Source organism: Anabrus simplex, chromosome 2 (genome assembly GCF_040414725.1).
Source record: "Anabrus simplex isolate iqAnaSimp1 chromosome 2, ASM4041472v1, whole genome shotgun sequence".
Lineage (NCBI taxonomy): Eukaryota > Metazoa > Arthropoda > Insecta > Orthoptera > Tettigoniidae > Anabrus > Anabrus simplex.
The window spans coordinates 1,149,018,683-1,149,035,879 of NC_090266.1; the positions used below are offsets into that span (position 1 = coordinate 1,149,018,683).

The 17,197-nt window shown below is 42.8% G+C and overlaps 1 protein-coding gene across 1 annotated transcript in view; it reads right to left on the reverse strand.

The window, feature by feature from the left end:
- LOC136863360 (uncharacterized) overlaps positions 1 to 17,197 on the reverse strand; it is a 411,613-nt gene that overhangs the window by 32,144 nt on the left and 362,272 nt on the right. Inside the window, exon 8 of the mRNA XM_067139751.2 lies at positions 9,516 to 9,664. Within this exon, the coding sequence (XP_066995852.2) occupies positions 9,516 to 9,664 (149 nt within the window). The remainder of the gene's footprint in view (positions 1 to 9,515; positions 9,665 to 17,197) is intronic.

Sequence of the window (17,197 nt, forward strand, 5' to 3'; positions counted from 1 at the left end):
TACATGCTCCAGCGAAGGAAGTTTACAACAATAGTCGATGCATGCATTATCGATACGTAATCTGTACACGCTTTAAAACATAGCTAGTCTTTGTGCTTTAAGTTCATGCAGATAGGTTATGCTAAGGTAGCGGCGAACGTTGTACACTCTAGCGGAAGAAATTTAATATGATGGTCGATGCATGCAAAATCGGTAGGTGATGGATACAAGCTCTAGCAGTGGAAAATAAATACCTACTACTGCTCTGTTCACAAGATTTTTAAACATAGCTATTCTTAATGCTGCTCTTGACGACGTAGAGCATTCGCGTGCTGATGTAGCATACCACGTGACCGTAACGTCACGACGACGTGCACTTCTTGGTAAACAAAGCCACGTGCTTTTTTGACAGCTGTCATCTTGACGACACTAACCTCACTTTTAAGGACAATAGAACATCGCTAACCTCACTGCTGCCATCTTTACGGCGCTAAACCTCAAGGCTGCCACCTTATCCATGTTGTAGCGCGGAATTTAAAATCCAACAACAGAACATCGCTAACCTCACTGCTGCCATCTTCAAAAGTTCGGTGTTCCAAACACTTAAAACAATCAAGCAGATACTGATTTCTGTTAGGAAAACGCAACTCATCGCACCACTAATAGGTCGGTGAATTTATTCTTTATTAGGTAATTCTGATAAGATGTGACCCTTGAGTTCCATTCCCTGTTATGTATGGTATGAATGTCTTCGGTTCTGAACACAAAACCATTTACCAATAGAGATTAATTTGCTACACTTAACAAAGTAGAAGCGTTCTTGCTGATAACAATCGATGAGGGTGTGCTGCTGTTAAAAGTGTACCACGTTCAGCTAACTCCTTCCGGGAGGAGGAGGGCGTAGTGAGGTGGTAGAGGAGCCCTTTGGCGCTTTAGCCCTTTAGCCCATTAGCCCTAGGAGGAGGAGGAGGAGGAGGAGGAGGAGGAGGAGGAGGAGGAGGAGCAGGACACAGTCAGGAGATGGAGGTGGAGAAAGAGTCCTTTTGCCCTTATGATAAGACGTAACCCCTAGGTTCCATTCTCTATGACGATTATTTTTTCGGTTCAGCATTTTGCATAGTAGTCCTCGCCTGCACAAGCTACATGCTTGTAACCCATGCCAACAGAATGAAATAATATGTTTCCGAACCGATATTTCATGTCACATGTTTATGCGATAACTTGTTAAATGTAAGCAGCGTATTTCTTATAGCACTAGGCGTTCTGTTTAATTTTTACTTTCCGCATAAGTTACATGCTTGTAACCCATGCCAACAGATTGAAACAATATGTTTCCGAACCGATATTTCATGTTACATGTTTATGTGATAACTTGTTGAACAGCTAGTGACTTACATGTAAGCAGTGTATTTCTTATAGCACTAGCGTTCTGTTTAATTTTACTTTCCTCATAAGCTACATGCTTGTAACTCATGCCAACAGATTGACTGATATTTCATGTTTATGCGATAACTTGTTCGACTGCTAGGGACTTAAATGTAACCAATGTATTTCTTATAGCACCAATCGTTCTGTTTAATTTCACTTTCCGTCTTTGCGATAATAGAACTGGGTTTGAATGTATGTTTTTTCTACTGTAACTAAATCAGATTATTGTTTACCGAGCGAGTTAGCTACGCGATATGTGCACAGTGTGTTTTGATTTTCGTACTAAGCAAATGATAGAAGGTAAATCATTTGAAGTCGTACTTTCGCTATATCGTTTACTGAGAGAGATAGCTACGCAGTATGTGCACAGTGTGTTTTTATTTTTACACTAGGCAAATCATTGAAGTTGTACTTTTGCAATATCATTTACTGAGCGAGTTAGCTACGCGATACGCGCACAGTGTTTCCATAGTTTTTTATTTTTACACTAGGCAAATCAATGAAGTTGTACTTTTGCTCTGAACACATCAAACAATGTTCTGCATCGAGTACAGTGTTCGATTCTAGTCTTCTTATGTTTCAACCTGATCTTCTTTGAACAAAGGTATCCCCTAACATGTTCTTAACGCATGTTGTATCGAGTACAGTGTTCGATTCTAGTCTTAATCACTTATGTTTTTTTTTTTGCTATTTGTTTTACGTCGCACCGACACAGATAGGTCTTTGGCGACGGTGGGATAGGAAAGGACTAGGAAGTGGAAGGAAGCGGCCGTGGCCTTAATTAAGGTACAGCCCCGGCATTTGCCTGGTGTGAAAATGGGAAACCACGGAAAACCATCTTCAGGGCTGCCGACAGCGGAGCTCGAACCCACTATCTCCCGATTACTGGATACTGGCCGCATTTAAGCGACTGCAGCTATCGAGCTCGGTAATCACTTATGTAGTGTTCTGAACACATCAATCAATATTCTGATCAATGTTGATGTTAACGACATCGAGTACAGTGTTTAATTCTAGTCTTGTTATTTCTTTTGTGATCTGCGATTCTAAACATGTACAATGATGTTATCGCTGCACACTCTTGCCTTCGCGATGCAGGTTTAAACTTGTTCGATAAAGCTATGCCTTGACATAGGAGGAGGAGGAGGAGGAGGAGGAGGAGAAGGATGAGGCCTTAACAGCCTATGTATAACCGCCATTGTTTAAAGATGACAGCTGTCAAAAAAGCACGTAGATTTTTTTAATTACCCGCCACCACATTTCAAAGGTATGAGGTTTAGTGCTGTAAAGATAGCAGCACTATGCTCTGTTGATTAAAGATGGGAGCTGTCAAAATAGCACATTACCCACCACCACGTGTATAAGGATGAGGTTTAGTGTCATAAAGATAGCAGCACGATGTGTTGTTGTTTAAAGATGGTGGTCGACAGCTATCAAAACCACGTAGAATTTTCAAATTGCCACCACCACATTTCAAAGGTAGTAGCTAAAGGTGGCAGCACGGTGCTCTCTTGATTAAAGATGGCCGCTGTCAAAAAGAACGTAGCTTTGAAGAGCACGTGGAATTTCAAATTGCCCTCTACCACATGCATAACAGCAGCCGCCATCTTGTGCAGTAGCCTCTAAGCTAGCTTTCTTCATAAGAGCTGCCACCATCTTGTGCAAGCACCCTTAAGCAGTCTCATAAGGAGCCGTGTATAACCACCATTTTGTGTCCGCCATCTTGCTCAAGCATCCCTAGGGAGTCTCAAGCCATCTTGTGTAAGCACCCTTAAGCAGTCTCATAAGAAGCTATGTATAGCCGCCATCTTGTAGAATTAGATAGCTGTCAATGCCAAAGGGCCTAAGTAGGAACCGAACCGTTGATCTCATCATTAGAGTACTTTTGCTTATGCTATCATGTTCCTGATACTGCGAACCTAGCTATAAGGGAGAAACATTTTGTCCGTTTTGCTCTACGATGCACCGTTTTCGAGATATTTAATATTTTGCATTTAAGCCCAAAATTTAATGAATCGAATCAGCACAGCATGTTATACTCTCTACCATTCCAAGACCTGACCAAGTTACGATAACTTGCTTCAAGACAAGCGAAAACTGACTAAATGCCAAAGGGCTTAAGTAAGAACCGAGCCGTTGATCTCATCATTAGACTACTTTTTTATTATGCTATCATGTTCCTGATACTGCGAACCTGAGTATTAGACAGAAAAATTTTGTCCGTTTTGTTCTACGACGCACCGTTTTCGAGATATTTAACACTTTGCCTTTAAGCCCCAAATTTAATGAATCGAAGCAGCACGGTACGTTAGCCTCTAAGCTGGCTTTCTTGATAAGAGCAGCAGTCATCTTGCGCAAGCACCCTTAAGGTGTCTCATAAGGAGCCGTGTATAGCCGCCATCTTGTGTCCAGCATCTTGCGCAAGCATCCCTAGGGAGTCTCAAGCCATCTTGTGCAAGTACCCTTAAGCAGTCTCATAAGAGCAGTCGCCATCTTGCGCAAGCGCCCTTAAGGCGTCTCATAAGTAGCCATGTATAGCCGCCATCTTGCGCAAGCATCCCAAGGGAGTCTCATAAGAGCCTATGTATAGCAGTCATCTTGCAGCCATCAATTTGCGTAAGCACCCTTAAGGCGTCTCATAAGGAGTCATGTGTAGCCGCCATCTTATGCAACTGGCGTCGAGAACGGTATCCTGTCGTAAAACTGAGGTTAGGTCCTTCTATAAGGTTAGGCTTGTTGTCTTGCGTGTCAAAAGTTAGGTTAAGCCCCTCTAAGATAGCGGATGTGAGGTTAGGCGGTGTCTCATAAGGAGCCATGTATAGCCGCCATCGTGTGCAATTGGCGTCGGGAAGGGCAACTAGCCGTAAAACTGAGGTTAGGCCCTTCCGTGAGGTTAGGCTAGCTCTCTTACGCATAAAAAGTTAGGTTAAGCCCCTCCAAGGTAGCGAATGTGAGGTTAGGATCGCGCTCTTAAGCGTCAGGAAGGGCATCCGGCTGTATAACTGACTTTAGGTCCTTCCATGAGGTTAGGCTAGCTCTCTTACCCATAAAAAGTTGGGTTAGGCCCCTCCAAGTTGGCGGATGTGAGGTTGGGGTCGCGCTCTTAGCCAGCGTGAGGAGGAGGCCTCTCCCGAGAGGGTGTGGAGGAGGTGGTGGAGGAAGCCTCTCCCGAGAGCGTGTTGAGGAGGTGGTGGAGGAGTGTTCTGCCGAGAGCGTGTGGAGGAGGTGGTGGAGGAGGACTCTCACGAGAGCGTGTGGAGGAGGTGGTGGAGGAGGCCTCTCCCGAGAGCGTGTGGAGGAGGTGGCGGAGGAGGGCTCTCCCGAGAGCGTGTGGAGGAGGTGGTGGAGGAGGGCTCCCCCGAGAGCGTGTGGAGGAGGTGGTGGAGGAGGGCTCTCCCGAGGGCGTGTGGCGGAGCAAGGCCAACTAGATAGACAGGCCATAAGGCTCCCCCTCCACTTCGGGCGCTACGTCACACTAGTCGCCAGCCGCTTCACTTCTCGCCAGTGATTTGTAAGCTGATCTGAACCCCGCAGCAGTGAGGCTATCGATGGTGTTGAATGATTTAAACGTGTGTGAACATTGTGAATTATGGCCACGTCGTGTTGTATACCTGGTTGTAGAATCAACTACAGTTCAAAACAGCCTAATATTTCAGTGTTTAAATTTCCTACTGACTTGTTTCGAAAACAAAAGTGGATCATAGCCATCCATCGATCCGAATTCGTCCCTTCAGCAAGCTCAGTTGTGTGCATAAAACACTTCGACGAAGTTTCGCAATTAGGGACGATTCTGTTAAAAGACCTGACGAGTCTATTTTAACTGTAAAACTTCCGAGCTCGATAGCTGCAGTCGCTTAAGTGCGGCCAGTATCCAGTATTCGGGAGATAGTAGGTTCGAACCCCACTGTCGGCAGCCCTGAAAATGGTTTACCGTGGTTTCCCATTTTCACACCAGGCAAATGCTGGGGCTGTACCTTAATTAAGGCCACGGCCGCTTCCTTCCCACTCCTAGCCCTTTCCTGTCCCATCGTCGCCGTAAGACCTATCTGTGTCGGTGCGACGTAAAACAACTAGCAAAAAAAAAACTGTAAAACCTAACTATTTAAAACTCTCAAACGACGCTATTCCTAAGTTTGAAAATGTGCCTGCCTATCTGTCTAAAACTCTTCCAACACCGAGCAAAAATCCTATTCAAAGACAAGAAGAAATTGAAAAACGGGAAGATGAAGGAAAGAAAGAAAGCTGAAAAAGAATACGACAGGATCAAGGACTTCGATGACGTTCAGGGTGAAGTTGATGTGTGTATCATTACTGATAAATTATAATTCTGTAAGGAACAGTTAAATATAGCCTTTGCAAAGAAAGTATCTTACTCCTGTATACTAATAACATGGTTCACTTCAATATTTTTCGCATTTCCTGGGGCGTAAAAGAAGATAAGACAGTCAACGTTTATTACAATGCCTCACCCGATTATTCACAGTCTTTTACTGCAAAACTAGGCACTGGAAATTCAGGTATTGATGATTCACATTGGAATTACTTTAAAAAGAAACTAAAATTGTTAAAGGAGCATGAAAGATTTTGTAACTTGCTGGATAGAGTCTACGTTAAACGTGAGCTGAACTATAAAGGAGGAAAGGTTTTATTTCTTGTTTTTGGTTTTGCTATTGGCTTTAACGTCGCACCGACACAGATAGGTTTATGGCGACGATGGGATAGGAAAGGCCTAACAGCTGGAAGGAAGCGGCCGTGGCCTTAATTAAGGTACAGCCCCAGCATTTGCCTGGTGTGAAAATGGGAAACTACGGTAAACCATCTTCAGGGCTGCCGACAGTGGGATTCGAACCCACTACCTCCCGATGCAAGTTCACAGCCGCACGCCCCTAACCGCATGGCCAAATCGCCCGGTAGGAGGAAAGGTAGAGGGAGTTGCTTTTAGTAGTAAAAGCGGAGAAAATAACACTACATTAGCTACAACTGCACAAACTTTTAAAAAATAAAGACGTTGATTTGTTTCCATGTAAGAACCTAACGTGACATTACTCAGAAGAACTAACTTTGCAAGTCTTTAAAGTATTAATAGATAGGCCTATAGCTTATAAGGTAGCATGCATTTTTTTTTTTTTTGCAAGTTGCTTTACGTCGCACCAACACAGGTAGGTCTTATGGCGACGATAGGACAGGAAAGGGCTAGGAGTGGGAAGGAAGCGTCCTTGGACTTAAGGTACAGCCCCAGCATTTGCCTGGCGTGAAAATGGGAAACCACGGAAAACCATCTTCAGGGCTGCCGACAGTGGGGCTCGAACCCACAATCTCCCGAATAGGGCCTACTGGGCATAATTTCTAATAACTGTGTTAGTAGGAAAATGTTTGAAAAGCTGTGCTAGAGCAATTTACAAACCACTTTTCAAAACCCATTTGACGAAACACAAAAAATAAATAATTGTTTGATACTGGTCATTTATTTAAAATCTTAATAAATAACTGGCTTAATGAAGCTGACAACTTATCCTGACTTTGACAACCCTGAGTTAGACAAAAACAATGTCTATCTGAGTCTGTCTAGTGCGGCCTTGGCTTGCTCCTGCCCTGGACCAAAAGGTGTTGTACCAGACTCTTTTAGAGCTACAAAATGTAAACCTGAGGATTCTCAGATAAAAATTCTGATTTCGCTTGTTAAGAATGTTCTGGAAAACGAAAACGTCATGTTTAAAACATGCAGTGATTAAATAAATAGTTTTAAACATTTCGTTGACAAATGTATATACATCTTTTGTAATATATTATTGAATAACAATAGCAAAGTTACCGTAGACAAACTCATGGCTAAGAAGAAGAAATCCTCAGGAAAATAAAAATGTATAAACTGAAACCTTAGGAATTGTTAGGTAAGTTTTAAGTTGCAGCTTAATTTCTAAGAAAGGTTTCAGACTATTGTTGTGAATTGCCATCATGTATTTTCCTAGTAACATTACAACTATTTGTACACGTATTATGCGTTCTAATCTTTTACACGATACCGCGTTCAGTTACAAGTGACAGATGTCAGCATAATTTTAAGTAAAGAAGTGTACATATATTGCCCAGCCAGTTTTCTCCCCGCATAAAACTCGTGTAGTATACAAGCCTAAGTAAAGCCACAATTGAAGGAGTGAATTATATCGTTAAGGTTGAATAAATGAACAATATCATGGTGAAAGTGAGAGCGGGCCCTACACTGCCATGCTGAACGCCAGCCACTATCGTGACGTCACGGTCCGAGCCTTGTGGCCTATCTAGTGCGGCCTTGGGAGGAGGTGGTGGAGGATGCCTCTGCGGAGGGCCGGTGGAGGTGGAGGCCGCAGAACTCTCCATTATATCTACTTTTGAACGTGCCATCCATAAAATAAATGCGCACAATGCCTAAGACTTCCTTTTTCGGCACTAAATATTATGATTCTTTCTCCCATGCCATCGTCAGCTAAAAGAAACGGACTGCCATTATTCATCCTTACCACCTCTTCATTAAGAATTATCTCAACACTTGGTTTTAGCTCTACTTGAAGTCCGCGTGCCGGGCTGAGTGGCTCAGACGGTTGAGGCGCTGGCCTTCTGACCCCAACTTGGCAGGTTCGATCCTGGCTCAGTCCGGTGGTATTTGAAGGTGCTCAGATACGTCAACCTCGTGTCGGTAGATTTACTGGCACGTAAAAGAACTCCTGTGGGACAAAATTCCGGCACCCCGGCGCCTTCAAAAACCGTAAAAGAGCAGTTAGTGGGACGTAAAGCAAATAACATTATTATTGAAGTCCGCGTGCATGATTTCGTTGTTGACGCATTGTTCTTTTTTAAGTTTCTTGAGCTAGCATATCGGTAACAAAGTCGTAGCCCCTTTTATGCAGATCACCCAACTCCTGCACAAAAATCTGTGATAGCGGTGGAGTCGCTTCTTCGCTTGCTATCTTCTTTGCCTCTTGAACCTGCTTTTCCACTCTGAAGGCTGCTTCTTCATATTGTCCACATTGATGAACGATGGTATGAAGTATTTCTTCACCTCTTGTCCTCAGCCGTTCTTTAAACTTGTTCTTCTCCTTCAGACACACTCAGGAGACAATACCAGGTTGACTCTCCCTATACTTTCTGTACATTAAACCTTTGCAAGTGCACAACGATTTCCCTGATTAGTAACTGTCAACTCCATTATAGCACACAATCGTAAATACAGTAGTCATACCAGGAAGTTTCGGTATAGAATGATGTGTGTGGCTGAAGGTATCAATCTCTAAATAATGCCCGCGAGAGAAACAGTTTGATCTGCAAGGAGCGAGCAGGTGCTCAGGCAAGTTAGCGGGGATACCCCGAGATTAAGCTAATGAGGCCCACCCACTGCTGCAGTGACGGCAAATGTCCTGTGAGAACTGGGGAATTTCTGTGAGTGGGCACAAGTTTATCTCAGTAACCGCAATTGTCCGGCAACCGAACTCACGGCTGGCCCCAACTGTCGGCTGATCTGAGAATGGTTTTCCGTGGTTTTCCATTCTCCTGCACTAAGGCGAATGCCGGGACAGTTCCTAGTATAGGCCACGGCCGCCAACCCCCATCACCCTCTCCGAGCATCTTCTTCACCGTAACGAATCTCCCGGCCTGAGAGACGGCGTCACCGTCTAAGAGGCCCGCCTCCCCCGCCCCCTCAGGGGAGGAATGAAAACATTTTCGTAGTAGCAGTACCTAATGAATAAATATAATTTGTTCGAGATCGTTCGATAAAACGAAGCAAGATTTCGCTTAGGCATATCCATGCTGAATTACAAAAAGGAATCTTCATACGCGTTTTCTTGAATACAGACTCGGAAAATTATCGATATGCTTATTACAGCCGAAGTGCACTCAAGGATTATTAGACGGTGGCTACGCAGTCTCCACAGATCCATATAAATGGCTGACCTTCAATACAGCGGCCAATATTTGAGGGTTTATTGAGTGAACTGTTACGGTATTTCTCACCGTTGCTAATTTTGAGTACAGGGTTCTACAGTGCCGTAATAGTACCAATCGCGCATTGACCACTTGAACTCTATAATACTGATTTACGGCAATCCCAGACCTTAAAATGAGTGAAGAATTACCTTTGACGGTATTCGTCGGTTAGCCTCTTCTTCCTCGTCATCATCATCCTCTGGCTCCTCGCGGTGTCTGTTAAAGACTCTGTTGTAAAGCAACTTCCGACCACTTGACACTGAGACGTAGTTATGAAGATATTCCAACGGTGTCATTGCTGTAACAGTTAACCATTCTATCAGAAATCTTTCAACATTTAAAAGACGTATAGGAACATGTCACTTTCATTACGATGTTCAGCACTGATGTTACCTAAGGTACAACAGGCTAAGATAATATTGTTTTTGATATTTCTAAAATTTCCAAAGCTGACATTAGGTAACCATAGATACTTTACAGTTATTCTGTATACATCTATTTTGTTAATGTTTAAAAGTATTACCCAAAACAAATCACTTAGACCTTATGTTACATGTATTTAAAGTGATTAGATTATAGCATCAAATGAAGAATCGTTCTTTCCACATTTATAGTAGTACTGAATCTTTCTTTACCTTGATTTCGTAAGATCGATCCACAAAGAAAGAAAGAAAGAAAGAAAGAAAGGAAGGAAGAAAGAAAGAAAGGGAAAGCAAATGAACAAAGTGTTGCAATAGTTGTGTTAATGTCAGTAATGCTTTTTCCGTCTTCTTAATCTGTTTACCCTCCATGGTTGGTTTTTCCCTCGGACTCAGCGAGGGATCCCACCTCTACCGCCTCAAGAGCAATGTCCTGGAGCGGGAGACATTTGGTCCGGTGATACAACTGGGGAGGAGGACCACGACCTCGCCCTGGCGGCCTAGCCTACTATGCTGAACAGGGGCCTTGTCGGGGGATGGGAAGGTAGGAAGGGGTAGACAAGGAAGAGGGAAGGAAGCGGCCGTGGGCTTAAGTTAGGTATACCATCCCGGCATTTGCCTGGAGGAGAAGTGGTAAACCACGGAAACCACTTCGAGGATGGCTGAGGAGGGTATCGAACCCCCTTCCACTCAGTTGACCTCCCGAGGCTGAGTGGACTCCGTTCCAGCTCTCGTACCACTTTTCAAATTTCGTGGCAGAGCCGGGGGTGGCAGGTAATCACACTAACCACTACACCACGGAGGCGGACAGTAATACTTTTTTATCAGTCAAAATCGTAAACTAAGATTGTCCAAGGCACACCCATAAGCGGGCCTTCTAAGAGACTATTGGCTACCCAATATCACCAGGGGCGAAGCGTCAGGGGAGAAGACAGCGTGTACCCTTAACATTTTGTGAACGAAATACTGTCTAGTTAATTCAATTATTTTTAGAACATTAATTATTTCCACATTCATGACATTATAGTATTCCCCGCTTTAGTTATTTTCATCTCACTTCGGCAATGTTAGGGCTCGCATCAGTTACACGAAGCACGTAGGCGAAAGTAGACGCTGTCCATTCTGTGTATGATCCCTTTGATTTTCAAAGCTTTCAGGTAGAGCAACACTAACGCTATCTGTAGATGCTAACTGTGGAACTATGACTTTCCTATAGCGAAATTTCTCCGCCCAGTAGACAGACTTGCCAGCGTCTCTTCTTGCTCTCATTGGCTAGTATTTGGATCTCGCGTATAAAGGTGCTCTTATTGGCTACCATCTCAGACATGCTTTTAATGTAGTTAATTTGAATTTATTTTATTATAAGACATGTCTAAAAATAACATTTAAAAAAAATAAAAGAAGTACGAAATATAGCAAACTTACACTTAATAAATGAATGGCAACATGAAAACCCTTCACGTTCATGCTTTTCCTTGCCCGCCAATATTAGTTAAGGTATTATTATAACCCCCACAACTATTGGCTTATAATGAACTCCAGAGTGTGCATACGGAAACAACAAAATTCCTTAACTAGATGTCGTATATTCCGTTAACGTCAGTTTCTAGTGAACGCGCTATGAGTGCCTTGAAACGAATCAAAACCTATTTAAGGAATTCAGTGACCAACCAGAGACTGTCTAACTTGGAAACTCTAGCTATGTAGAAGTAACTGCTGTGGCATCTTAGCAATTCGCCCGACTTCAAGACGAGGGTAATAGATATGTATTTGCTGAAATGAAGGACAGGCGGATTGAACTCATTTACAAGAATATTGTGTATAAGGTCACTTGTACGAAAATCTATTCATTTCTTATTTCTCTTATTAAATCTACATAGCAGGTTTTTCATTCTAAAAGTATGTTGTTATTTGACAACTCTCGCTGTCCATTTAGTCTATATTTAAAGATAAAACGAGTGGATGTAGGGTTATAGGTTGTTATAGGATTTGTCTTAGTTTCAGTCATTAATATAGTATTGAATACAGATCTGTAAGCGTCGAAAACAGAATTCCATATATAATATGATTAAAAGAGTTTAAATTTAAAAATCTCTAATAAAAAAATCTCTGACTCCCCGCTTACTTAGTTCACGCTTCGCCTCTGAATACCACCACACTAAGCTTCTTTTATAGGTTAAAAAGACGTTCTCCTAGCAGTAGGCACAAAAGTGACATCTCCAACACTGAAAATAAAAATCGCCAAATAGTGGGCCAAGTGTAAGAGAGGGCCGTGAGCCCTAACTTCCGCCACATACAAAAGCATAAAATAAATAAATAAATAAATAAATAAATAAATAAATAAATAAATAAATAAATAAATAAATAAATAAATAACATGACTGCGAAAAACACGTGCGACTGGAACAGTTAACAATAAACCAAATGTGACACCAACGTTAATGAACCCCCTAAAACTCCATGGCGCAACAGCCCCGAAAGGCCATGGCCTACCAAGCGACCGCTGCTCAGCCCGAAGGCAACGTTAATAAAGGTAAAATTAATTTCATATATTCGAAAACATATGAGAATAGTGCCGCTTATTGCCATTTCTTGATAGATGCAGTACTTCTGCATTGGTCTCGGTACAGGCCAGAACAAAATGTAGCTTCCACTGAAGTCTCAGTCTCATCCATGGCTGTGACAATATGGAAGCTGCTGGGATATGGGTGGTGCTCAGTAATGACATTCGGAGCACGATCAGTGCGTCTGATTGTTAAGAAAGATGATGCTCATAGTGTCAGTCGTGTTGCAATAGCACTTTCTGGCCCAGTGAGGAAAGCAATGGCAAACTACCTCACTGCCGGACTGAGTGGCTCAGACGGTTGAGGAGCTGGTCTTCTGACCCCAACCTGGCAGGTTCGATCCTGGCTCCGTCCGGTGATATTTGAAGGTGCTCAAACACGTCAGCTTCGTGTCGGTAGATTTACTGACACGTAAGAAAACTCCTGCGGGATTAAATTCCAGCACCTCGGCGTCTCCGAAAACCGTAAAAATAGTAGTTAGTGGGACGTAAAGCAAATAGCATTTAAAACAATTACCTCACTCCTCAACTTGGCTAGTACGCTTCATTTTGGCGCCACCATCGGCTTTCCTGTAACTGCATAACCTTTGGTGGTGCTATTTGAAGATCCAACCAGCTGATGACAGACAGATAAGAATACTCTAGTTCATCATATCCACCGTTTTCGTTCGTACATACCTGCATGCTAATTTACAATAGAAAATGTTTGCATACTGTTGTGCTAATAATACTGTAGTTATCTGATCGTAGTATATGTCGGATAATTCGACATAATATTATAATATAATGACCAAATTTCTGAGGTGTCAAATTCACCTCGTCATAATTCCCAGCACATCAGCTTTATCACTGCGATATTCCTATGAAATGAAAGGGGAATAATTGCACTATAGATACATTGTAATGCGAAAAGCCGTGGTAATTAGTCGTCACGTGCGAGTGAATTACTGTTGATTCTGCTTCATGTATCCCAATTTGACACTAACTTATCGTATTGCATTCCTCCCTATGAAAAAAGGAGAAAACATTGCCTGACATGTTCATTTGTGGGTTGAGACATTCATCTTCCAAGACACGAGTCTAAAGAGTGACGAGAGCTGAGGAAAATATTTCGTCTTGTCTAACGACGCCATGAAGACATACTGTACGTGGCGACAATTACTCGCATCGTAGTCAGATTACTCGCCCAAGAGTCACATGTATCAGTGTCAATCATTTCTAAATATCTGCATCAAATACAACAGGTGAAGGAAGCAGAACATAAACTAATACCGCACCGGAATAAACACCGGTCGAGGGTTTTCAATAATTTATTCCTTCATTATCAGCAGGGGCCCCTACTGTCGTCCAAAATTTGATGCCTGCTTGAGTTTCGAGGTTGTTTATAAAACAACCAACAGACCTACAGAAAATCCAATAACACCATCGCGTTCCTCGTTTTATTTTGTGTTGCAACATGTAGGTTTTATAATTTTTCATTTATATTTTAATACTTTTATCGCAGAAGGACGTGCCCGTTTTGAAACATGTTTCAACCATGCGTCAAATTTAAGACATTGTTTCTCAAAAAATCTTAATTTGATCGAATCCAAACTTTAACGCAACATAACACACCTTTTTATGTTTTACATATTGTTTATGAACTTCAGAAATTGTTGTTTCCAAAAAAAAAAAAAAAAAAAAAGGTTATCAGTTTTGTAAAATAACTTTTTCGTGGCTCGGGGTGTGATCGTTATTTATCCAATTGTTACGCTGTATGACTGCGGAATACGCAAATGAATTCACATTTTATATCAGTTTGTACTTCTATCGGATAATTGCATGCAGAGTAACATTTGCTTCACCGTTTGCTTAAAAGTTTCCTCCGGTATTTAATGATTGGTTTGAGTCTACTTGCAGTTCATCACTAGAAATATCGTCATCAGTTTCTAATTAATGCCAATCGCTTTCATAATCACAACGTTCAAGACTGACTACAACTGGCTGGACTTGAATCTCTTCAGGAAGGTGGTATTTTCCCTAATATTCTTTCTCAATTTCTATGACATGCTCTATTCATTTTTTCAAGAGATCAGGCGATACGGAACGTAAGGTTTCTTGGCATGGGTCTCTTGTCACATTTATGCGTTTTCCCTTCTCTTCAGCGTTTGCTCGGTTTATTTTTTTCAATGTTGTTCTTCACAAAGGCACAAATCATTTCTGCCGCGGTCATTTCACAGTGAGCTACTGGCAGCCAGATAAGTTCAACATCTTGTCTTAATTATTTAGTGATTTATTTTATGTGAGGCGTGCTGAAATAGGGTTTACGTGTTTGCCTGCCAGCCGGCCCCGTGGTGTAGGGGTAGCGTGCCTGCCTCTTACCCGGAGGCCCCGGGTTCGATTCCCGGCCAGATCAGGGATTTTTACCTGGACCTGAGGGCTGGTTCGAGGTCCACTCAGCCTACGTCATTAGAATTGAGGAGCTATCTGACGGTAAGATGGCGGCCCCGGTCAAGAAAGCCAAGAATAACGGCCGAGAGGATTCGTCGTGTTGACCACACGCCACTTTGCAATCTGCAGGCCTCCAGGCTGAGCAGCGGTCGCTTGGTAAGCCAAGGCCCTTCAAGGGCTGTAGTGCCATGGGGTTTGGTTTGGTTTGTTTACCTGCCAGCCTGACCTCCCCTCTGCTACCTACCATATTGTTTCTCGAATGTACATATTGTAAATAGTTTGATATACGCAAGTAAATACTCAAAAAATTAAAAACCTAAAATATAAAAAGTAAAAATACACTAAAACATTTTTAAAGCTGCCATTGGAGGTCCAAAGTACCCATGACAAAAGCTGATGAGAAATGTTTTTCATGGCCTCTTAATACCATTTGTTTCAATGCTAATCACAGGTAACTATTAAATACCAGAGGAAACTGTTAAACATATGTTACTGAACATGCAACTTGTAATCAGTAGATTCAACTCCGAGCGGGGCGCGGCATGGAGCGGTGCCTCACGCTACCGCGGCAACGTCGTACCACTTTCCCTGCACTGGCCAGCTACTGATCCATATCATTCTACCCAATACAAATACAAACTGATATAAACAAGTGAATTCATTTACATATTTTATAGTCATACAGTTTCTTTCTTTCTTTCTTTCTTTCTTTCTTTCTTTCTTTCTTTTCCCACCTCTTTTCCCACACCTGTGGGATCGCGGGTGCGAACTGCGTCGCATACGTGGATTTGGCACTGTTTTACGGACGGATGCCCTTCCTGATGCCAATCCTATATGGAGGGATGTAATCACTATTGCGTGTTTATGTGGTGGTTGGTAATGTAGTGTGTTGTGTGAATATGAAGAGGAGAGTGTTGGTATGGACACAAACCCCAGTCCCTGAGCCTGAAGAATTAATCTCTCTCTCTTTTAGTCCAGCCCTTCGTAAGAGTGTAGTGGCATCACGCGACAATCCTTTTGGTGATCTTCCTCCATGCTTTGGGCATGGTGACTTGCTTGCTGTAAGCTCATCCCGGTCAAGCTCTTGACCTGGTCCATCCATCGTAACGGTCCACGTCCTCTAGGTCTTCGGCCGTCGACTTTTTCCTCTATGATAAGTATTTCCATTGCTTCCTGTCTTCTGACAATATGACCAAAATATGTGAGTTGTTTTTGGTTGATAAGGGTCGGTAGTCTTGTTCTGATGCCGAGCTGTTGTAGGATCGATTCGTTAGTACGGTGTGCAGTCCATGGTATTCGCAGTAATCTCCTATAGCACCACATTTCTAGAGCATCAATCCGGCGGCGATCCGCCGTCTTCATCGTCCAAGTTTCTGATGCATAGGTCGCGATAGGGAAGATCTGAGTTGGAATGAGGGTGAGTTTTGTCTTTGAAGTGACTGAGGTGTCCTTCCAGATGCGAGTAAATTTTGCTGTTGAATTTCTCGCAACTGAAATGCGCTTGCGGATCTCAGGTTCACAGTCTCCAGCATTTGTGACAAAAGATCCTAGATACTCGAAGCGACTGACAATCTCATAATCAGCAATCATCACTTTGGTCTTTTTATTGTTGATTTCAAAGACCATATTCTCTGCTTCGCTCGTCTAACCTCCACATAATGGCTTCTAGTTCATGTTCATCTGTTGCAATTATCACAGTGTCATCCGCATATCTGAGATTGTTAATTTTCCTGCCACCAACTGTGATACCGTCACTCCAATCCTCGAGAATCTCCCTCATAATGTACTTGCTGTATACATTAAATAGGAGGGGGGAGAGAATGCAACCTTGTCGCACTCCAGCACTAGTAGAAAAGATGTCTGAGAAGTTGCCATTAACTCTCACTGTCGCAGTGTTCGAAGAGTACAACTGTTGAACCAGGTACACTAAATGTCTCGGCGTCTCCATCTCAATGAGTATAGCCCAGAGCTTTGACCATTTTACCTTGTCGAAGGCTTTCTTGCGGTCCACGAAGCATAGGAACATCTTGATATTGTACTCCCTTGTTTTCCCTATGAGCTGCCGGATGTTTCGGATCTGCTCACGAGTTCCTTTGCCTGGAACAAACCCGGTTTGTTCCTCTGAGATTTGTGGAAGTAAGAAGGTCTTCAGCCTCTCGTTCAGCACCGTGAGCATGATTTTACTGGCATGGGAGATGGGGGCTATCGTTCAATAGTTTGCACAGTCAAGTGGAGAAACTTTCCTGAACAGTGGTACGAAGATGGAGTGGCACCACTGGTCCGGCCAATTTCCAGATGTCCATACCTTCTGACATAACTTGTGGAGGATGTCGACACCTAGGTCACCCATGTTCTTTAGGATTTCAGCAGTGAGTCCACCTTGGCCTGGTGCTTTCCGGTTCCGGAGCTTTTTTATTGC